Source organism: Pogona vitticeps, chromosome 2 (assembly GCF_051106095.1).
Source record: "Pogona vitticeps strain Pit_001003342236 chromosome 2, PviZW2.1, whole genome shotgun sequence".
Classification (NCBI taxonomy): Eukaryota; Metazoa; Chordata; class Lepidosauria; order Squamata; family Agamidae; genus Pogona; species Pogona vitticeps.
Genome location: NC_135784.1, coordinates 48392597 through 48415942, shown reverse-complemented (window position 1 = coordinate 48415942; position 23346 = coordinate 48392597). Strand labels below are relative to the sequence as shown.

Here is a 23346-nt window from a genome sequence, read left to right as displayed (position 1 = left end):
CAAAGTGCTAATGATCACTTATAAAGCCCTAAACGGTTTGGGACCTCAATATTTGGCAGACCGTCTTCTCCCACCCAGATCTACCCGAATCACCCGACATAGCCAGCAGGGGCGGCTGAGGGGTCTGACGCCGAGAGAGGCCCGGAAGGAAAAAACAAGAAACCGGGCCTTCTCGGCGGTGGCTCCTCGGCTGTGGAACGCCCTTCCAACAGAAATTCGGCTGGCACCCTCGCTGGGTGTTTTTAAAAGCCAGTTAAAAACTTGGTTATTCAAGCAGGCCTTCCCTCCAGTCAATTAAGTCTTTCTCTTTTTCTTTTTCTTTGCTATTCCATCTTGGTAATCCTCTTTTTAAATTAATTGTTTTAAATTGAAACTGTAGTTGTAATTTTTATGATTTTATATATTTTTATACTGTTTTGTTTTATTTTGTAAGCCGCCCCGAGTAGACATGGTCTAGAGGGGCGGGGTAAAAATCAAATAAATAAATAAATAAATAAATAAATAAATATCTGCAGGCGAAAGTCTTTGCATGTAAGCTTCTACAGTGTACCAACTTCTAAATGTCCTGAAAACATTCCCTGAGCTCCAAAAAATATGTGTATCTGACCTGCTAGCTTCCAATATATGCCTGCCCATCCTCAATTATGTTGCTCAGGGACTTGAGCCACTGGTGGACACAACACGGGATGTGGTGCTGGTAGTATGATTCTGTAGATAGTTCCACACACTCCCCTCTGCCAAACCCAAGGAAGCAGCAGAAGGAGATAGTAGGTTGTTTAAAGTTTGGGGATAGGAATCCTTATTTCTCTCATTCTCTGACACGAGATGGGGAATGCGACATTCCAGCCCAAGGAGACAATGACTTTGCTGCTAATTTCCACACTAGTTGTGTCACAGACTCCTCAGGCTGTCACAGGGACCACTCAGGTACCTTTTCACGCCTTTAAAATGCCTAAAGTCCTAGCCACTACTCCTTAGTGTTACTAGGGCATGCATTAAACTGCAAGAACAACCACATCTAAAACCTCATCCTAAGTATTTTGGGGTTCTTCCTTTGTCCCAGCCAGAGACTCCCTCACTCCAAGCTGGTATTCTAGCCGCCTAGAGTGGTCCGGTGGGCCAGATAGGCAGGGTATAAATTAAATAAATAAATAAAAATAAATAAATAATTCAGATGTTCTGTGAAGGGGTTTCTCAATCTAAATTAAACTCTGTGCCCCTTGTGGTAAAGTGTAGTTTCACGTAAGGTGAGTATTATTAGTATTCTGTATTCTGTATTCTTCATTAGTATTCTGGATTCTGGATTCTTATTTCCATTTGTAACAAATAAAGAGGAGAGATTAGTTCAAATAATCACACAGTTTTTTTATTTAGCACCTATACATAATAGGTATGAAGGGAAAGATAAGTTCTTGGATATAAGCAATCAGGGTTAAAAGAACAGTAATACTTAAATATGTTTCTTCAGAATTTAAAGTTCAATATAATTATATTACAGATTCTCAATCTTCCTTACATAGAGACTTTAAAAATTATAGATTTCTCTTCATAAAGTCTGCCACAGACCACTACACACCTCTCCAAAACAGACTTCTAAATCCTATCAGCTTTCTGCTCTAACTTTCCTGACCTTTCTAAATAAATATATTCCTGACCTAAATAAATACATCTCAAATTAACTCTAACCAGACCACATTCCGACAACACTATGATCATGCTAACTAATAACTAGAGATGGGGACGACTCACCATTTTGGTGAGTCATCCCGCTTTGTGAGTCATCAAAAGTTGATGACTCACAAAGCATGACATTGCCCCCATGAAGGGACAAATAATGAAGTTATTTGTTGATTCGTGAAGGGTTTATTACAAAAGCCCAAGGCTACATTAGATGGCTCTTATAGAATGCAGAGTGGGGAATTGAAGTCCCAATCCCTGGTTCCCTATACCTAATTCACTGAGCTATCCAGTTATTACATGCTGTTAATTTGTTTCTGACTTACAGTGACTGTGATAGGGTTTTTGAAGTGAGATGCTCAATGAGTGGTTTACCACTGTCAACCCGCCCTCAATATGTTTCCATGGGCAATCAGGGATTTGAACCCTGATTTGAATAGGTTTCCTTGGTCCTAATCTAGCCTTGGGCAAGTTCCAGTTTGACCATTGTAGCACAACAGCTCTTCACAGGGCACTAATTCTACATAATGGCATCTTATATAAATTGTGGGAACCTTGAAGATAAGTAAACTGACTTGTCATATTCTCATTTTTGGTTTGAGAAGTACTGTGGGTATGAACAAACTGTTAACAGTCAGCCTTGCCATGCCAAGAGCCCCTATCTCTTGTAGAGTATGAGAGTAGAAAATGTAATAAGAGTGTGCCACATCTCAGTAGTTAAGAGAAGTCAGTTTGTATTGTTTGTGCATACAAAGAATATGCGACTGCATTAATACGGATGTTAAAAAGACAATTTCAACATAACATTGGGAAATAAGAGTCACTTGGCACAGCTGACAATGCTAGTGTTGAGTATGTTGATTTGTGTTCAGGCTCCTGTAAGAGTTTCATGTTTAGTCATCTGCACAAAATCCTTTCTCATTAGGTACAGTCACTTCCATTTAGGAACAGTACTGTTTCTGACATTTTGGAAGGTGAATAAACAAGGTAAGAGGGAGAGTGGAAGCACTAAATGGAAATGTTTGAGTCAAATTGCTGTTTGCCATTAATACCCACAGGCTCTGAACGAGCCTTGCTGTTCTTTGTCAGTAATACATCAGGTTTATGTCACATACTTCTATAGATTACACTACTGGCTGAAAAATGAGTTTCAAAACATGTATATAACCTTGTTGGGAGTGAAAACCACTCCTTAAATGTATAACTTCACCCAAAAGCCATGTTTGGGTCACTATAAGTTGGTATCAATTTCAGGGCACAAAAGAACTAACATATGAAAGCATTTATTTCATAAAACAATTTTAAAATGTCATGAAATTATGAACCAAGATTTCCTATAGCAAAATGTAGGTTGACTCTTGTTTTATTATGAGTTTCTGTGCACTCCTAAGGACATGATGTGAAGAAACTGAGAACTTGGAGTGTATGCAATATGAAGCTCAGTTGCTGAATTCTTCTATGCTTCCATGAGCCTGCAAAGCTGACCTCATAGACAGAGGTCAGTGTGAAAATGGACAGTTCACACCTTCATCTCATCTCCTGCTATTGAACACTTCAAAGGAAAGATTGACCAAACACATCTACACTTACCTTTATTAGAGGACATATCCTCATGCCCTCAATGGACACTAATGAGTTATCTGTAATTCTGATCTGAAAGGAGTCAGTCTGAAGCTTTCGCAGAGAGTTATGTAGACTTGGGTGATGAGAATAGCATCAAGCCAGCAGCTATCATTTGTCCTGATGCAACACAAAAGAGATTGAAGGTGTGGTGGCAATAGGTGTTTATTGGCTCATTAACTTTTATAAAATGGCTTAGGAAAATTAGTTATTTAGCCTAGCATGCCTCTCAGAAGAACAATGCTTAGCTTCCCAGCTGTTCAAGAGAAATTGGGTATGTTTGCTCTCCTATGAAGCTGTCCCAGAGGATACACTCTGTGTATACCCAGAAATATGCCATCTCTCTACTCAGGTTTGAGAATATAAAAAAGGAAGATTTGCTTTTTTTATTTTCTGGTGTGTTTTCTGCTTAAATGCTAGAAAGTCTGTCTACACTCTGCTCTCGCATTTTGAAAGGCTGTTTCTTGTAACTTTGTGGAATGGTTACTCTTTTATCCATTTAAATGGTTCTTTCCCCTCTTTTTCTTTCTTTTTGATAAACAAAAATCCTTTCTTGCAGCTGTTTGGACTTTTAACTGAGAGGGTTTGTGGTACTAAAACTAGCCCTAACCTACTGGGATTTTTTTGAGGTGCTTGTGTGGGGAAGTGGTGGCAGCTACCTCAAAAGGTTGGCATTCGTGCTTTCACTTTTTAGCCCTGGGAATTTCCTTTTTGTGTTAAATGCTCTAGAGCAACTCAAAGTCTGGAAGACTAAACAGTTGTTGAGGGAGTGAGATGGTTACAGTCAAACATCCATAGTCTACCCCACATCTGACTCTCTCTGGTTGCTCTCATCCTGAGATGAGTGAGAGCATTGTGACTGAGTAGCTATTAGGAGGGGTGGAGGCTTAACTGGGAAACTGTGACACAAAACAGGAAACTTGAAACACGCTTGAATAGAATGACAGCCATACTAGTGTTGATATCAAAAAACCTAGGGGATACATAATTTCTCAACTGAGATAAGCACAAAATGTATATTTTGTGCTTATCTCAATTGAGAAATTAATTTTTACTTTTGTTGTTGCAGGTTTTTCAAGCTGCTTGGCTGTGTTCTGGAGGGTTTTCTTCCTAACATTTCATCAATATCTGTGGCCGGCATCTTCCGAGGACAGGAGCTAGAACTCTGCCTGTGTTCTGATGTAATGTGTAGGATTGTTGAGTATTTGTAGCTATGGGATCATCTTTTTACCCTTTTCAGGAGATTGGATGATTATGATGATCAGGGTGTTTTTGTTATGCATGTTTTGTTGTGATAAGGGTGGAGATGACATGTCACTGTGATTGATGGGTGTCATTAGCTAGTCTTTTGTGTGCAGTGACTACCAGTCCTTGTGGCTGGTTAGAGTTCATTGACCTTTTTGCAGGCTGTATTTTTCAGTGCTGGGAGCCAGGCTTTGTTGATTTTTAGACTGCCTTCTTTTTTGTTGAAACTGTGCTGGGGTTTGTGGATTTCAATGGCTTCCCTGAGTAGTCTAACATAATGATTGCTGGTGCTGTCCAGTATCTCTTTGTTTTGAAATAGGATTTTATGTCCAGCTTGTTTCAGGGCATGTTCAGCTACTGCCAATTTTTCTGGTTGTTTTACTCTGCAGTGTATTTCATATTCTTTGATTCTGGTGTGGATGCTTCATTTTGTGGTCCCAATATATACCTGGCCACAACTACAAGGTATCCGGTATACTCCTGCAATGGCAAGGGGGTCCCTTCTGTCCTTTGCTGACCGTAACATTTCTTGTATTTTTGTGGTGGGCTTGAATACTGTTTGTATGTTGTGTTTTTTCAAAAGCTTCCCCATGCGGTCCATGACCCCTTTGATGTATGGCATAAATACTTTATTTGTGGGTGGCTGTTTTTCTTCTTCAGTTTGGTGTTGTTTTCTTGGTTTGATGGCTCTTGTGATTTTATTTTTGGAGTATCCATTTGCCTGTAGGGCCCAATTCAAATGGTTGAGTTCAGTGCTGAGAAACTGAGCTTCACAGTTCCGATTTGCATGGTCTACCAGTGTTTTGATTATGCCTCTTTTTTGCTGTGGGTGGTGGTTGGAGTTTTTGTGTAGGTACCGGTCTGTTTGGGTGGGTTTTCTGTAGACCTTGTGTCCCAATCGGAGGTCAGTTTTTCGTACGCAAAAGAGTAATGTTTAGTGGTTTAGGGATCTAGTCGTAGGGTCAGAGGTTTGGAATTTGATTCCCCACTGTTGCTCCTTGACAGGGCTGGACTTGATGATCTAGAGGGTCCCTTCCAGCTCTGTGATTTTCAGATTATTATTATTATTATGGCAATGTTTTGCCTCCTCCTTTGGAATGTTAGTTAGAATAGCAGGTAAGGCAGAGCTGTGAACGCTTCCCTCTTTGATTCCTTGCATCTTGCTGTCTTTCAGTTTTTCATCTGTATGCATGTTGGAAATGAGCCCCTGAGCAACCTTCCTATATGAATCTGTCTGGATAACAGGATGAGTTTTTAGATTACTGGCACCAATTTGTCTCCTGTGTGTCAGCGTGTTGCTTATCATTACCATTAGCCCATTGCAAGGCTGGTCTTTCTTTTGATGTGGATATAACAGCCATTAGTTCAAGGCTTCTAACAGACTGGGGGCGGAGTACCTTCTGTTATGAATCATCTGTGGGCTCAATTCGATATGTATTTGTGCCATATGCTGCACTGGCGAGGGGAAATGGGGAAGAGGAGGAGGCACATGAAGAGCAAACACGAAGAAAAAGTGTCTTTGGGTAAAGCAATATAATCTGTTGTTCCTCCAAAGCTTCTTTACTTTTATTCATTCTGTTTGCATACACACCGTATATCAGTGTCATCCTCTTGGCTTATCTGCTGCCTTGTGCCAAGAAAAAAGCAAGGGCCCCAATACTGGCTGATTATCCTTTTTCCCTGCAGCTGCTGTAGCTAATTCCAGAAACTAACAATATAGAGTATACTTTGCTCAAATGGGTGCCTGCATATTTGAAGACACAAGGCTGTTTTTCTGTTGTATGGCAAGTGGAGCAGAGTGTGAAATGTTAGTGGATTAAAAAGCTCTAACTACACAGAGGGGAAAAGGTCCAGGAACCTACAGAGCAGAATTAGCTTCAAGTCTCCCAAGGTAGGCCATCCCTTTTTGTTTTGTTCTCCTCAACTGGCACTTACTGTCTCAATAATTCACTCAGAGACACTGAAGAGAAAGAACAAAATATTGCATTTATTAACAGTTCTGAATATATCAAAATTAAGCAGCATTCTGTAGAAAAATAATAATTGGTTACATTAGCAGAGATTAACTAATTCATAGTGTCACAACTAACTACAGGACTTGATGACTGGCTACATACATCAGGGGTCTCCAAACCTTTTAAAGTGAGGGCCACACCAAATACTTTCAAAGTTTTGGGGGGCCAAAGGAACAGGAATGTGTGTGTGTGTGCACGTGTATGTGTATGCGTGGCTGCATCTGCACGTACACACACACCCGCACCCGCCCCGCACAGATGGATGGACGGATGCCTGCCAGCCCCCACCAGCCCCTATGGACATTAAGAAGGTCACAGATTAACTCCTCAACATTTCCAGAAAGAGTTAGGAAGAGCCTCTGTATGAAACCTTGGAAAACTGTTAGCAGTCAGTATGTAAAAAATAATGAGCTAGACAATAGTCTGACACGGAATATGGCAGCTTCCTATATACATATGCCTCTACACTGCAGTGGTTTGTTGGTCTTTTGGTTCTTGTTTAGTTTGAGACTGCGCAATGGGAATTAGCCAGTTAGGTTCTTTCAATAAAAGTAAGTAGATAATGAAATGTTCTTCAAGTGGTAGAAAGGAAAAGAATGTGTGAAGGCCAGTTAATTACCCCATATCCCTCACTAAAATGAATTATGTGATTCCTCACAATTAGACGGCAGGTGCAGTAAGTTTTTAATTTTAGGGACCAATTTTGATTCAATATGAAATCCAGAGCTCTTTCATCATCAAAGGCTAGAAGAAGACCATTGGGTGACAGGCTGAGAACCCAAAACAATCGTTTGTGGATTTTGAGAATGGAGTATTATTTTTTCATTAAGCCCACATTTCTTCATTGTGATGATACTGCCCTGCTCTAAATGGCATGACAGGGCCCAGCTGCCTGAACCACAGGCTATCTCCCCAGTTCTTTTTCTTGCTTCAATTTTTTTGGGTTTTTTTCCCACCAGCCTGTGGAAGGACAAGATACTTTTATGCTGAACTAGTGAGTCCTGGTGCCAACAAAAATGGGTGGGTGGCTGTGTTTTAATAGGTTTTCATAGAATCATAGAAAAGTGAAGTTGGAAGGGGCCTGCAAGGCCATCAAGTTCAACCCCCTTCTCAATGCAGGAATACAATCAAAGAATATCTGCCAGGTGATTATCTAAGTTTTTCCTGAATGCCTCCAGTGCTGGAGCACTCACCAACTCCCGAGGTACCTGGTTCCACTGTCGTACTGCTCTAACAGTCAGGAAGTTTTTCCTGATATTCAGTCAAAATCTGGCTTCCTTTAACTTGAGCCCATTGTTGCGTCTCTTGCACTCTGGGATGATCAAGAACAGATTTTACCCCTCCTCTGTATGGCAGCCTTTCCAATATTTGAAGAGTGCTATAATATCACCCCTCTGTCTTCTTTTCTCAAGGCTAAACATGCCCACTTCTTTTAGCCTTTCCTCATAAAGCTTGGTTTCCAGCCCCCTGATCATCCTTGTCGCCCTCCTCTGAACTTCTTCCAATGTGTTAGCATCCTTCCTGAAGTGTGGTATCCAGAACTGTCAAGGTAAGGCCTAACCAGTGCTGGATAGAGGGGGACTAGCATCTCATGGGATTTGGAAGCTATACTTCTATTAATGCAGTCTAAAGTAGCATTAGCCTTTTTTGTAGCCACATCACACTGTTGGCTCATATTTAGCTTGTGATCTATTTTAAAAAATCAGACTTTCTTCTCATTCAGTGCTCTTCACTTTGGAGATCCAGAGAGGCATGCAGCTCCATCAAGCTTGAGCTGGCACCTTGAGACCTGGCAAGCAAGCCTAAAAGCAACCTTGTGAAATAGATCAGACTAAGACACTGTGACTAACCCAGGGTGACGAAGAGATTTTCGTGGCTTGAATCTCCCAAATCCCAGCCTCCTGCTTGAACCACTAGTGCCCCATCCATCTGAAGTTCACTTCCCAGCTTCTCTAGATCAGTGGTCCCCAACCTTGAGCCTCCAGATGTTCTTGGACTTCAACTCCCAGAAATCCTGGCCAGCAGAAGTGGTGGTGAAGGCTTCTGGGAGTGGTAGTCCAGGAACATCTGGAGGCCCAAGGTTGGGGACCACTCCTCTAGATGACACTGGAAAGGAAAGCCTGAGAAACTTCTTCTACATATATAAATGGGAGAGAAACACTTGGATGCCCAGGTATTTTGGCTTACAGCTCCCATCAGCCCCATCCAGCATAGCTAATGGTAAGGGACAATGAGAGTTGTAGCTATAGGCCAGAAAAAAATGGGAAATGCCTTAAAAGTTCTTCATCCTATAGATACACAGTTCTGAGCTACATAATCAGTGATTTAATTCTGCAAGAGTAAGTCAACACTTTCCTTCCTTCCCATCCCTAAGATATAACTGTCCTCAGAACTCCATGGAACAGCTCAACAGCTTTTTTCTGTCATATGTTTTCATTCAACTTTTCTTTTTGATGCAGTAGGCTATCTACACAGACAAAGAACCTACAGAAGGAGAAAATGGGATGGTTGCCTTAGCTGGTGATTAAAGCTGTCTTTTACTCAGCAGTTTATTTAGCACTCTAACTGTAATTGCTAGACATACCTGTGATTATCTGAGTCTGTTTCTTGTTTATATTTATGTTAATTGTACGAGACTATTCAATTCTTGCACCCATTAAAACTGGAATGACGCACCGACTAATGCCAGTGTAGCCCAGCTGCTCAGCTTGCATGTTGGCAATATAGTCAAATTGTCACTTAGGCCATTTGTTACAAGCATTATGTTTCCTTTCTTTTCCTTTCTTTTCTTTCCAGTTAGAAAGAGAATTTGGTAAACCTTTGCCCAAATGGAAATAGCTTTATGCCACTCTGTATTTCTCACCCTAAAATGGTATTTACTCATTGCAGTATAATTTTTTTGCTTTAAAAAATTCTACATGTTATAAATTACAGAAGGTAGTACACTTAAAAACAAACAAACAAACATAGGAATCACATTTCTGTTGTGGAGATGTGCTTAATTGCGATCAGAAAACAGCTAGCTGTTTTTAAAGCTCCTTTCCAGAAGAGCTGCTTCATATCATCCAGCTATTCCATATGCCGAAGGGAGAAATATAAAAATTAAAATTAAATAAAAATGGAAACGTGGAAACAAGGAATTTCAAAGTCAAAATTGAGATACAAGAGAAAGCAAATGGACTGTAAAGAATGTGGTTACAGTCATTTGGAGAGGCATGCGCTTGGCTTCCAGAAGCCAAGTTTCAAACAGCTGTACTTTGAATTCACTTGGTGGAAAGGAAGAACGTCATCAGTGAGGTCTGCAGGTGCAACTGGACATAGATGCATCTGATAAAGCAGTTTTTTTTTTAAAAAAAAAAATATTTGGAGCAGTAACTATAGAAAAGGATGGGGTGTCTGCCAGAAGAGGGTGGGTCTCCAAGTGGCCATGGATTGTAGAACAATGGTTAATCTTCCCATCCTGGAAAAGAAAAAGGGAAACAATAGGAACTGTTTTGGCCTTTGAGTAGAACAGTTTTAAGAAGAGCCTCAGCTCTGTGTAGCTTTCATACCTGAAGAGACAAGTTGGATCCTGCCAGCCATATCCCACTGACAATGTCACCATCAACATCATTTAAAGTCATGCTCCCCACTACTGGTTTGGAACAATATGAGCAATCACACATTCCTGAAACCAAAATGAAACGGTGAGATCCCAATTCCATCCCCATTAAAAAAAGAGAGAGAGACCACATTGGTGAACTGAAAAGGTGTGAATGGCCATGGAAAAAGGCTAAGTTCATTCCCAATTATGTCTCATAGTCATCGGAAAATACCTCGAATTATACCATGGCAACAGAAAGACAAAAATGGGAGTGAATCACAAAGTAGTCACAGCCATCATTTCCTGAATTGACCTACTAAGTTAATGGATCAAGGAGCAGATTATGGTTTATAGGGAGTTCTGAGACTATTATTTGTTGATTCCAAACGTTCACCAAAAATAAGACACATGAGATAAAAGAGGATGGGGAGAGATGCCAATAGGCATGAGGTTCACTTCTTTTTAAATTATCCATAGTTTATTGGACTGAGATCATGGTGTCCATATGAGGCAAAAGTGTGCTCATTACATTAATCAATTAGATCTTTTTAAATGTGTTTTTTCTGAAAAACGCTTTTCACTGGATTGGTAGCCTCATACATTTGTGTAACATTTCACAAAATCACAGCCTTGATGCATCGGTGGCTTTTTGCTAAGGAAGTGATGCACCTTTTCCATACTTAATGCTACAAGCCATCCATGCTGCAATGTGATTTGGATTTTTTTTTACCTGTAAAATCCTTATTGGAGAAGAAAAATAGGTATAAATTGCCAAATAAGTCAACAAAATATTTGGGGGGGGGGGAGAAGAATGAGTTACATTTTGTTTGTAATTTTCCATACTCTTAGCTTAGATGTATGATCTAACATTGAGGATGTTACTTCCAAATAAAGGTGCAGAGGATCATACTGTCTAAACTGTTCTAGAAGTACTGCAATTCAACTTCTCTTTGTCTCCATCCTTTAATATGGTTTTCTTAATAGGCCTATATGTTTTGAACATGATGACTTTTATTTAATGTTTCTTAAAGCAGAAGAAAACTTTTTTTTAAAAAAAAGTACCATATTATATTAGACCTTATAGCAAATTCCATGGTTACCCCAGTAAAATAAAAGATTAAATTCTGAGTCCCCATTAAAAACAACTCCCCCCCCCAAGTTGACTCTGTGTCATTGAAAAAACAAAACAAAATTCAAGTCAAGTCCAACTTGAGTCACTGGTGCAATTTAAGTTTGATGTGACAGTGAGTCCCGAGATGATTCCCCATCCCTGTGGCTTTGATTCCAAATTAACGTTTTATGGGAAGAAAGACATAACGGGAGCATCCTTTTGCCTAGACCTGCAAGAAGGAAGAAGGCATGCATTTCCAAGCGAGCTTCAAGCACTTGCCTTGCTAGCTGCATTTCATTTCCTAGGAAATTTATGAGAAGCAATCATGGGATACATGCAAGACATGTATTCAGTCAGAATTGCCTTATAAATTAAAAAGGCATACTCAATTTGTGGAGTACCATAGGATGTGGGCCATGAAATTATCATAGGGTGAAAGCAGCCTTGTATATGTCTGCATTTCGTCGCCCCTCTCATATCTCATTTAGGTATTCCACAGGTCCCTTTCCAAAGACCTAGAGCCTGTCCTGACAGGAGAACTCGAAGTGATCCAGTTTGCACTTAAAAGGCTCTAATCTTAAGTGCAATTGATTTTCTCTCTCACTTGAGTGATCCATTTATCCTGGAGATGTTTATTCTCCTGTGAGAAGGGTCCACACAAGTCTTTCAATCACTTTCAATTAAGATTGTTTTCTCATGAGTAGATTTATCCAGTTTACTTGTAATTAAGGTGGCAGCCATAAAGGGCAGCAGTGGCGGGAGAGGCTTGGGGTGGGCAGTATTGGCATGAGGGGGAAATATCCAGGAGACGTTTGGGGAGGCAGAAGGGCAGAAACCCTCCTTTTCCCACCTTCCTCCTCAGCTGGGGCTCTGCTGAGGCTGGACTGCCTTGTGTGTATGTAACCCATGGAGCCAACATAAAACTCTCTCCCTTGCCTTTTCTTGCAGCTATCATTTAGCCAGCCACAGTGTAAATGGCATATTGAAAAAGTGCAATGCATCAATATTACATGGTACTGGAACTGCACTGTGTCTGTTCTTTGACACAATTGCGTATGCAATTCTGGCCTTCCTGTTAGGAGTATATATGCTTCTCTCTAGGACTGTTAGGCTTACAGAGACCAAAGTGTATCCTTGAACACAGCAGCATGGGGTGAGCAAAATTCTTATAGCTGTTCCTTGTATCAATCAGTCACTGTTGTGTTCACCTGGTATTAAAATTGTAATCCTTGTATAGAATTTTTGGAGACTCCAAATTGTTTTCTACAAAATGTACCATACCATTAGTGCCACAGTTGAAAAGTCATGCTGGCTGATATTATTTTAAATTTAATTTTCCATTAATCCAGAATCCTCTGTATATGAGAGAAAATGCTTGAATATTTTCATAATCACTATGTACAGATGTGAAAGCTAGACAGTACATAAAGCTGACGGGGGGGGAATGATTCATTTTAAATGTGGTGTTTCCAGGAGAGCTTTGTGGATACCCTGGACTGCTAGAAAGACGAACAAGCAGATCCTAGAAAAAATCAAACCTGAACTATCTCTGGAGGCAAAAATGTTGAAACAGAGTCTGTCCCATTTTGGATACATCATGAGCAGGCAGGATTTTCTGGAAAAGACAATAATGCTGGGAAAGGTTTAAGGGAATAGTAAAAGAGGAACATGGTAGGATGTGGTGCTGCTGCAGGTTAAACTACAGAAGCCTTTGTGCTTCAAGGTCAGAAGACCAGCCGTCATAAGCTCCCATCACTTGTCCCAGCTCCTGCCAACCTAGCAGTTCGAAAACATGTAAATGCGAGTAGATAAATAGGTACTACCATGGTGGGAAGGTAAAAGCGTTTTGTGTTTATTCGCACTGGCCATGTGACCACGGAAACTGTCTATGGACAAATGCTGGCTCTATGGATTGGAGATGGGGATGAGCACCACCCCCTAGAGTTGGACACGACTGGACTAAATGTCAAGGGGAACCTTGACCTTTACCTAAAAGAGCAAGACCAAATACAAAAATGCATTGATTCCCTAAAAGAAACCACGAACTTAAGTTTACAAGAGTTCAACAGGGCAGTTGAGGAATGGGTATGTTGTACATCATTAATAAGGTTTCCATAAGTCAGAGGTGACTTGGCAGCATGTAACAACAATAGTTTAGAAGTAGACTATGCATTTCTTTTCTAGTGTTGATTACATGCACAATCAACCTTCACTTGTGTGTATTTTGCAAAAAAAAATCATGTCTGCTTCTAAATATGTAACTGCTCTGAAATGTGAATTGGCAGCTCAGCAAGGCTTATAATATAAGCACACAGCTGACGAGTATCCTGCATTGCAGGCAAGCAGCACCAGGGATTGCATCTGTCTTAGACATAAGCTCTAAGAGAAGGGATAGCAGATGTCAAGTACGGAGTCTACATAAAGTGACAGCAGCACACTGTCCATGCTGGAAACATGTCAACACTGCTAAAGGTGAAATACAAAGAAAAGCAGATTTTTTAAAAATATGTATTATTATTATTTTGCTGGCATTTGCATCTTTCTGGCTGCTGGTCATCCTGGGAGCTGAATACATTATAAAACAAATTACCCCAGAGCAGAGGACAGAAAATCAGCTAGTAAACAAGACAGCTCTAATTATTTAACAACATACTCTGGAATAATTAAGTGCTGGTAACCCAAGTAGCTAAAAGCTAATTATGCAACCACAGCTGCATTATTTGAATGAGTAACTAGAAGCTCTTCGTGTTTTAAGTTCATCCCCAGGCACCTCTCTTAACTTCCACATGCTTAGTTCTCTTTATTACTGACTGCTTATTGAGTGTGGTGATGCATTGAAGTAGAGGAGACTCACATCCTGTTTTCCGAAAGAAGGGTCTACCTAATGTCAGGACTGATGGCAGTCCAAATGACAGCAATGGCTGCCATGTGGGAGAACCTAATTGTTTTGAACTGTTGTCTGGTTCTTAAGAGCAGGGAAAGAACCACGCTTGAGGAGTCCAGTGTCTGATCAAGCTTCCTGCTCCTGCCCATGGCTAAACAGATAATAATGGGAAGCCTACAACAGGCAACGTTCTGAAAGTTATCTGTGTTGGTTTTCCTGGGCTGTGCATTTTGAAATATTCATGAATCCAACTAGGAGCACCTGTCTAAAAGTATGATCATTTAAATGATTTTTTAAATCTATCATCTAGTCCTTGTTGAGTGTTTTGATGTTTCACAGGAAGCTGTCTGAGGGTGGGGGAACTCTTGATCGTACTAAGGTTTTGTGGTGCTGAACACCAGGAGGGTTAGGAAACATGCTTGAGATTGAAATTAAAGGGCTTAAGCACATCCATGTGATGGTGGTATAACATCCAAGAGACTGTCTGAGAATATCAATGTGATGAGCGGGATTAGCTGCCTACAGCTCCAACACCCACTGAGCCTCCAAGCTTGATGGATTTACTATTCTAATCCTATTTTAATATATTTCCTATTTCCTCATTTTTTTTATTATCTCCAAATCCCTGTAACTTCTACTTTCAGTGTCACTGCAAGCCAGTTAAAAAGCAGTACAACTCCATCATTGTATTGTTTTGTTGTTTTGATTATGTCACCTTTCTAAAACATCCGCTGATCCATTTGAATACCAATCCGGTACTTCAGCATCTGCAGGCTTGTGACAGACAAACAACATGAGAAAAAGGCAAAGAATTAGTTAATTACTGCAAGCAGGAAAATGGATAGTTAACTTATTTCTGGGCAACTAGGCATGTATCAGGTATTACCTTTCCTTGCACAGTGCTTTTTAATTGTGTTTCCATCTAGAAGCATAATCATCTCCCAATGAATGTGCTGGATCAGGCTGATTGAAATGGTAGGCCAAAAGGGTCTGAAGTTCCTGACGCCCTGTTTCATATCCTTCTCCTAGGTAATACTGTGAATGTCTTGAAGAAAACAGGATCCTGGTACTCGTGATGAGCTAGTGAAGTAGCTTGCTGCCTCTTACAGGACCACTCACAAACACTCTCCCACAATTTCCTTTAAAAGGGATGACATAAGAGTTACTGTTTTACAACACATCAAATAAGTTTACAGCCAAAGAAAGGATGATGTACTGTATGGCATCAGCCAGAACATTTAATGCTACTATCTAATTCTCTACTGTTTGGCTGCCTTACTGAATAGCTCATATTGTGATTGGTTTATGTGAGAAAAGTTACTGGTTACTGCTAGCAAATGAAAAACACCAGTGCTTTGATGGTCAAGTAACATTAATGGGAGTGTCGCTTCCCAAGCTTGTTTGGTGATTACATAAGAGAAGGCCTTATCAGTGGTTGCTCCCAAATTTCATAATGTGCTGTCCTGAGAAGTCAGGTTGGCTCCCTCCCTCTTGTTCTTCCGTCTGGCAAAGACCTCCCTTTCCAGGTAGATTTTTAAGCAATATGTTGGTGTCTAAGGAATGCTGTATTTTATTTATGTATTTATTTTATTTATTTACAGTATTTAACTTACACGCCACCCACACTACCCAAAGGTCTCTGGGCGGCTTGCAACAATTTAAATACAGTAAAAAGATAAAAAGATAAAACAATTAAAATACAATTAAGAATACAGTGCTCTAAAAATTGCCATCAGGACCCACAGTTGATATTATTTCAATTAAAAGAATTCTGGAACAGGAAGGTTTTGACTTGGCTCTGAAATGTCATCAATATCAGTGCCACACAAATCTCCCTTGGGATGGCGTTCCAAAGTCTGGGGACAGCTGCCAAAAAGGCCATTTGTCTACAAGCCACCCCTCTTACCTCCTTAAGGGATATCTCTTCCAGGAGGGTCCCCTGGCTAGATCTTAATTGCGGGGTAGGTTCATATGGAAGGAGGCGGTCCTTCAGGTATCCAGAGCCCAATCCATTTAGGGCTTTATACGTCAAAACAAGCAGTTTGAATTGGGCCTGGGTAGCGAATGGTAGCCAATGAAATTTAAACAGATTTGGCCTGATATGTTACCTAGTGACCCACCACTCGCCAGCCACGCAGCTCGATTCTGAACCAGTTGCAGTCGCTGGACCATCTTCAAAGGCAGCCCCACATACAGTGCATTGCAGTAATCTATATGGGATGTTACCAGTGCGTGTGTAACTGTCATGAGACTCTGCTCGCCCAGGTAGGGCCGTAGCTGGTATAATTTCCACAGCTGAAGGAAGGTGCCCCTGGCCACCGAGTCTACCTGGGCTTCCAGAGATAGACCAGGGTCCAGGAGCACCCCCAGGCTGCAGACCCTGTCCCTTAGGGGGATTTCAACCCCATTCAGGGCAGGGAAATGGCCCTGTAGCCTGTCCAGTGAAGTACCCACTAACAGTACTTTCCTCTTGTCTGGATTGAGTTTCAATTTATTAACCCTCATCCAGTCCATTATCAGGTCTAGACACAAGTTCAGCACAGAAACCGGTTCACCAGGATTGGTGGAAAACAAGATGCAGAGCTGAGTGTCATCAGCATATTGCTGACTCCTCAGCACAAACCTCCTTATGACCTCTCCCAGTGGCTTCATGTAGGTGTTAAACAGCATGGGGGATAGTATCAAGCCCTGAGGAACCCCATGACATAAACACCATGGGCCAGAGCAACTGTCCCCCAGCACCACCTCCTGGACACAGTCAGCCATGAAGGAATGGAACCACCTTAAAGTGTTGCCCCCAACTCGCAACTCAGCCAGCCTATCCAGAAGGACACCATGGTTGATATTGTTGAAAGCTGCTGAGAGGTCCAGGAGTATCAACAGTGTTACACTCCCCCTGTCTCTCTTCCAGCAAAGGTAATTGTACAGGGCAACCAAGGCAGTCTCCATACCAAAGCCTGGCTTGAAACCTGATTGCAATGGATCCAGAAAATCCGTTTCATCCAGCAATGCCTAGAGTTGCCCAGCCACAACCCGCTCCAACACCTTGCCCAAATAAGGGAGGTTTGCCACTGGTCAGTAGTTAACCACCAGCCTTGGGTCCAGGTTAGGCTTTTTAAGGAGCGGCCAAATTACTACCTCTTTCAAGGGGGTAGGGACCACTCCCTCTCTCAGAGAGGCATTCACGGCCTCCTGGACCCAGGTGCGAACCCCCCTGGCTGATCTTCCAATTAGCCAAGATGGGCAAGGGTCGAACAGAGTGGTGGTAGAATGGACAGATCCAAGCACCCTGTCCACATTCTCAGGTCTCAACAATTGAAACTCATCCATTAATACTTTACCTAAGTATGACACACTGGACACATCCTCTGATCCTGCACTAATAGTGGAGCCCAACTCACTGCGAATCTGAGTGCTTTTTCCCTCAAAATGAATGGCAAACTCATCACAGCAAGCTGATGAGTGGTCTGGGACTGCCACTGGATTTCCTGGTTGAAGAAGATCCTGGACCACCTGAAATAGCTCTGCTGGACAACTGAGGAAGCAACTATGGATGGCGAAATATTGCCGTTTCACCAGCCGTATTACCACAAAATAGGCCCGATAATGGGCTCTAAGTCATGTTCAATCATACTGCCAGCGGGATTTCCTCCACCCACGCTCTAGCCATCTCCCCTTTCATTTCATCCCCGCAGTTCAGATGTAGACCAAGGAGCTGTCTGGGCTCTGTGTGCAGCGAGAGGGCGCTTAGGTGCAATAGTGTCAACTGCCCTGGTCATCTTCCTATGGGGGACAGGAGTGCCAACCACATCCCCCAGAGCATTCAGGAAACCATTCGGATCCATTAATTTCCAAGGGTGGGTCCTCGTAATAGATCCCCCAACCTTGCAGAGGAGAGAAGAAGCTAATAGACTAAACTTGACCAGGACGTGGTCTGACCATGACAATGGGGTCACAACCAGCCCCTCCACTTTCAAACCACCATCTTCCAGTCCTGTTGAGAAAACCACATCAAAAGTATGGCCCTTCTCATGTGTCGGGTCAATGACACATTGAGACAGCTCCATGGTTGTTATGGCGGCCATGAAGTCCTAAGCCACCACAGTCAAGGCAGCCTCAGCATGGATGTTGAGGTCCCCCAGCACCAACAGCCTGGGACTCCTCAACACCAGGTCTGAGATTACCTCCGTCAGCTTGGGCAGGGAGACTGTTGGTATGCAGCAGGGTGGGTGGTACACCAACAGAATCCCCAATCTGTCTCGTATGCTCCTTTGATAGGAGGCCCTCAAGACCTCCTCTCAAAGGCATAGCAAGCCTGGTCAAGGAGATATAACTTGTATAGACTATAGCAACTCCCCCTCCTCGACCCTCTGAGCGAAACTGGTGCTGGACCGAGTACCCAGGCAGACACAACTGGGAGAGGGAACACGACCCTCCTCTCCCACCCAGGTCTCAATAATATACACCGGGTCAGCACCCCCATCCAGAATTGCATAATGGATGTATTTATGAAATTTAAATGTTTAAATGTTTTTAGAATTGTTTTTAATCTTGCTTTTAATCTGGATTGGTGTTTAATTGTGTTTCAATATAGTTTCTAATGATTTTTAAATCTGCTGTTATTGTACCATTTTAATTGTGAATTCCTTTGGTTCCTTTATGCAGAAGAAGGCAGCATGTAAATAATATAAACAAACAAACAATTTTTCTCATATCAGAACACAATTTTCCCCCATTATGTCCATTTAAGCAGTATCAGAAGAAACACTAACAATATAAGTGAGCAAACCTAGATTCCCATTCATTTCTTCTAAAATAATAATGTGTCATCAAGTAAAGTTCTGACTTATGTCAATCCTTTTTAGGCTTTTATAGGCAGAGAATACTCAGAAGTGTTTTACCATTCCCTTCCTCTGGAAGCACTCAGCTAGCCCATGGATATAGAGGCTGGCTCTTCCCCTTGGAAGTCATTGAACTCCCTACCTTTAGCTCTGCAACTAGAAAGTTAAACCACTTTACTCACTGAGCTATCCAGCCAGCCTATATCAATTTCTTATAGCAAAGAGCAATTTAATATTGATCTTAACACATACAGAGCCTTTTCATTGCTAATATCAGTGTTATGACTAATTTTTATATCAGTTTTAAATCCAGTGGTGCCCTGCATGTGAGGAAAGAAAAATCTGAGGTTGTATAGTGCTTATATGGATAGATTGAAGTGTTCATATTCTAGAGAGAAAAACAGGGGGGAAAGAGAAATATGTTTGCCCCCTATTTGAATCTTATGATATCACACATATGCCTGGTGGGTTGGAAGTGGTTTGTACATTTCTGTTCTTAATTTGCAACTTTTTGCACAATGTATCTTTATTGAAAAACAGAATATGATATAATTCTAGTGGATTTTGTTAGAATCGAATCAGACTCTTCTGGTGAATAGCCAAAAAGTGTGTAGCAGTCGCCAATCTGACTGAAGGGCCTGCCGTGGCAAAGCTTGGAAGGGAAATAGTTCGTGTCGGAAGATCAAATAAATGGAAAGCACAACTTGTATGGGTTGTTGTGAACTAATGTACTAAGATCTGAATGCCATGAAGGGCAGAATGTCAATTAAAGAGCTTCCACCAACTAATAGCAAGGAAAAAAAATTGACTTCCATAAGTTTATGCAAAAACTACAGGATATTTTGCTCTCCATCCAGCACCGTTGCAGTATAGAGCCTCAGCTGTCAGAGAAGTAAAATGTTTCACCTGTCAGCAGGCAGACACTGAGTAACAGACATCAGAATTATCCTGCAGGATTAATTGCACCATCTCTCTTCTCTAATAAGTGGACCCCAAGGGATTCTTGGCTAGAGTTGTTGAAACATGATTTTAACACCAGGTAAGGTCAATATATTTGACATCTGGACACCAGCTTTATTCAAGATGGAAGATGTGTGTAGATGGAATTTTGCAAATCCCCTAGAAAATCTCTCGCAGTCCAGATGGAAGATCTCATATACTTTCCTGAATAGTCAGGAATTAAACTTGAGAAGTGTATTGTAAAACCATCAGCTAGGTGGAAGAAAAAGTCTCTCAATCCAACTCTTAAAGTTGTGTTTTTCATGTTCAGTTTACTACATAGAATTGTGAAGACTAATGCTGCCACTAACGTGCTGAGTCTGTGTCATCATCAATGCTGTTAGGTTTCCAAGTATGGAGATGTTTTCGAAATCTGTGGGTCAAGGCAAAGGTCTAGTCTAGTTCAATAAACCAGTCATCGTATCAACAGAAAGCAGGCAGAAGTGTAATTGTCAGTCAATCCACATTATGGAAAGCTCAAAGGAGCTTTGGCAGGCAGGAAGGGTGGTGACCCTCTGAATTAATGACCTCTGCAAGGTCTCACCACTAGGGACATAGCTGTCTATTGCAAGAATGAATTTAATGAATGATTCCATCTCATATTTGGTATTCCTCTTTTCCTGCTGCCTTCAAATTTCCCTAAACGTATTGTCCTTTCCAATAAGTCTTGGGTTTTGATGTTGTGACCAAAGTATGACAGTCTTGGTTTTGTCATCTGTGCCACTAGTCTCACTCTAAATGGGAGGTCCTGCAATTGCAAGGTCATCTATTCATGGAAAAAAATGTATATTACTAAAAAAAAAAAAAGATACAGCTTCACTTTTTAGCAATATAAATGTTCGGTAGTATGCACAGGGCTCTGAGCAACAAAGTTGTGGGAATATTTTGAAGCTTTTCCTATCCCTACCCCATGCAAGTGTCCTGGTGAGGATATGTTGCTTATACTTCCTTTGGAATAAAAAAGGAAGGAGGAAAAGCTTGTTGCTACCCACCTCTTTAAGTAACATACAATTTAACAGCAGTTCACAAAGCTACTGGGCTTGAAATGAATAAAAAGCTAATCAGAGAACCCAGCAATGACAACATCAGGGAATGGTACTTAATTCTTTGCGGCCTTTATTCACAGCACATAATATGAATAAGAGAAGTTGCAGATCTCATTCTTTGTGCCACAGAGCAGATCTGGAGGTGATGCTGTCATCTTCATTTGAAGTTGGTGCAGTATTTTGAAGGTGCAGAGCAACGTCTTTCTATGTTATCGATTGAAGAATTAGATTTTTCACAAGGTGGCTGAAAAATTACTTATTTTTGTCTACTGGAAGAAATTTCTTCATTCACTTATTCACTGTATTAGATCATATTATATCAGATTTGATGTCAAAGCTGTACATGAAATCATATAGACCACGGTAAGGTTAAGTTTTTAAAAAAGTAGCTGTGCTAGTCTGTATAAACAAATTATACCAATACAAATAAAAATGTAAAAGCACTTTAAAGACTTATATTTCAGAATGGGCTTTTTCTGAAGCATGCCCACTTTCCCATGATATATTCTCATTCTAGTGCCTGAGGAAATGGGCATGACCCATGAAAGCTCAAACTGAACTAAAATAGCCATAGAATCATAAATTCATCGACAATGAATCATAAAATCATAGGCAATGGAGTTGGAAGGGCCTAGATAGACATAAAATCCAACCCCCTGCTTGGTGCATGAATCCAAATCAAAGTCTATCTGACAGATGGTTGTCTAATCTTTCCTTCGATCATTGGAACACTCACCACCATAATTGGTTTCATTGTTCTAATAGTTACATTCAACCCAAATCTAACTTCTTGTAACTTGATCACCTTATAATATGTCCTGCACTCTGGGATGACTGAGAGCAGATCTTTGGAGTGCCACAATGTTTTATTTTTCATGCTGTTCTGTGTTTTGTTTTTTGCATGATATACAGAAAGGTGAAAGTCAAATGAACCTAGTATGCCTATATAAAGGTAGTGTTTGTATTTGATTTTGAGAGATGTGTAGGGGTAGAAAGGAGAATAGTTTACTTTATATATATAATTAATTCAAAATTACAGTGATCTCGGTGGTTATTTCATGGTTTACTTCACTTGTTCATTCAGTACATACTGATAAAAACGTGGAACAATCACAGGGAACCCAGGATTTTCATTCACGTACAACCCATTTTAATCAGCTAAGTCCTCCAAGTGCAATTTTCATATTTACATTTCACATTTCACTGGATTTAATTATGCATCTACAATACTTCTTCACAGTGATGGATAATGGCAATGAAAAATTTAACTATTTCCATGTAGCTTATTTATGAAAAAAACCAATAAGCTAACTAGATTTATTTAATAGTTACTTTGTATTAACCATTTCTCTTTGACTCATGTATTTTCTAAGATTTGTGGTACTTGATCTACTTGTTGTATTTTATTTGAATAATGGTGTGTGGGGGGGAATTGGAGAGATGCGAAGGAATCTACATCTAACAATATCCTGTGGGAGATGATTTTGAAAGCAGTCCCAGCTCTGAAATTAGTTCATGGTCAAACAGAAAAGAAAAATAATCACCATATCTCATCATTACTATTCATACTAGGCTACTCTTAGTTCAATTATTTATATCATTCTCAAAATGACAGCAAAATGCAATCTAGTGGCAATAAAAATACACCTCAGTATATCAAGGACAAAGCAGAGTGCCTGGAACCCTATTCTGTTATATAATTACAGAAGGGCAATTGATCTCCTTCAAGTGGATGGTTGTGTACCTGTTGCAGAATCGGGCACATGATGAGTTGCACATCTGATCACATGAAGCAGAGCTTGCCAGAGGGTCACTGTCCTCACACATATGCATTTTGTTAAAATTATCTATCACAGTGGTGCAGAATCAGCTCCATGGATAATTTTAAACAAAAATGATTTTTTGGTGGGAGACGGTTCAACATTCATCTAAAAAAAGGAGAAAGAAAGAGGCTTGTTAGTCATTTTCAGAGAAAAAGACAGTGACACATTTTCCCCATTTAGATGACTGTTGACCTCCGTTGGTACATAGCCAAGAGTCATTAACATAACCACAATCCATGTGCCCCTCTGTTTCTGCCTCCTTCAGGGAGGATTGTTAGGACTGAACCAGGGAGTATGCATAACCTGCAATTTTGCAGTTTCAGAATAGCAGTCATGTAGTAGCACACCTTGGAACACTATCAGTTTGAAGAAACTTGTTGCAGTGCTTCAGAAAACAAGTTGCCATTATCCACTGGCAAAAGTAAGTGTTGCATTCCTTGCGTGGTGGTGTATTAATGTGTTACACTGTCCTGAACAATAGACTAGAGAAATACAGGTAAAT

At 40.8% G+C, this 23346-nt stretch overlaps 1 protein-coding gene across 1 annotated transcript in view; it reads right to left on the bottom strand.

Moving 5' to 3' along the window:
• Positions 1 to 620: 620 nt before the first annotated feature.
• Positions 621 to 23346, bottom strand: part of LOC140704108 (uncharacterized) — a 245593-nt gene continuing 222867 nt past the window's right edge. Inside the window, exon 3 of the mRNA XM_078385203.1 lies at positions 621 to 22949. Coding sequence (XP_078241329.1) covers positions 16164 to 17084 — 921 coding nt within the window. The 5' untranslated portion in view covers positions 17085 to 22949 and the 3' untranslated portion in view covers positions 621 to 16163. The remainder of the gene's footprint in view (positions 22950 to 23346) is intronic.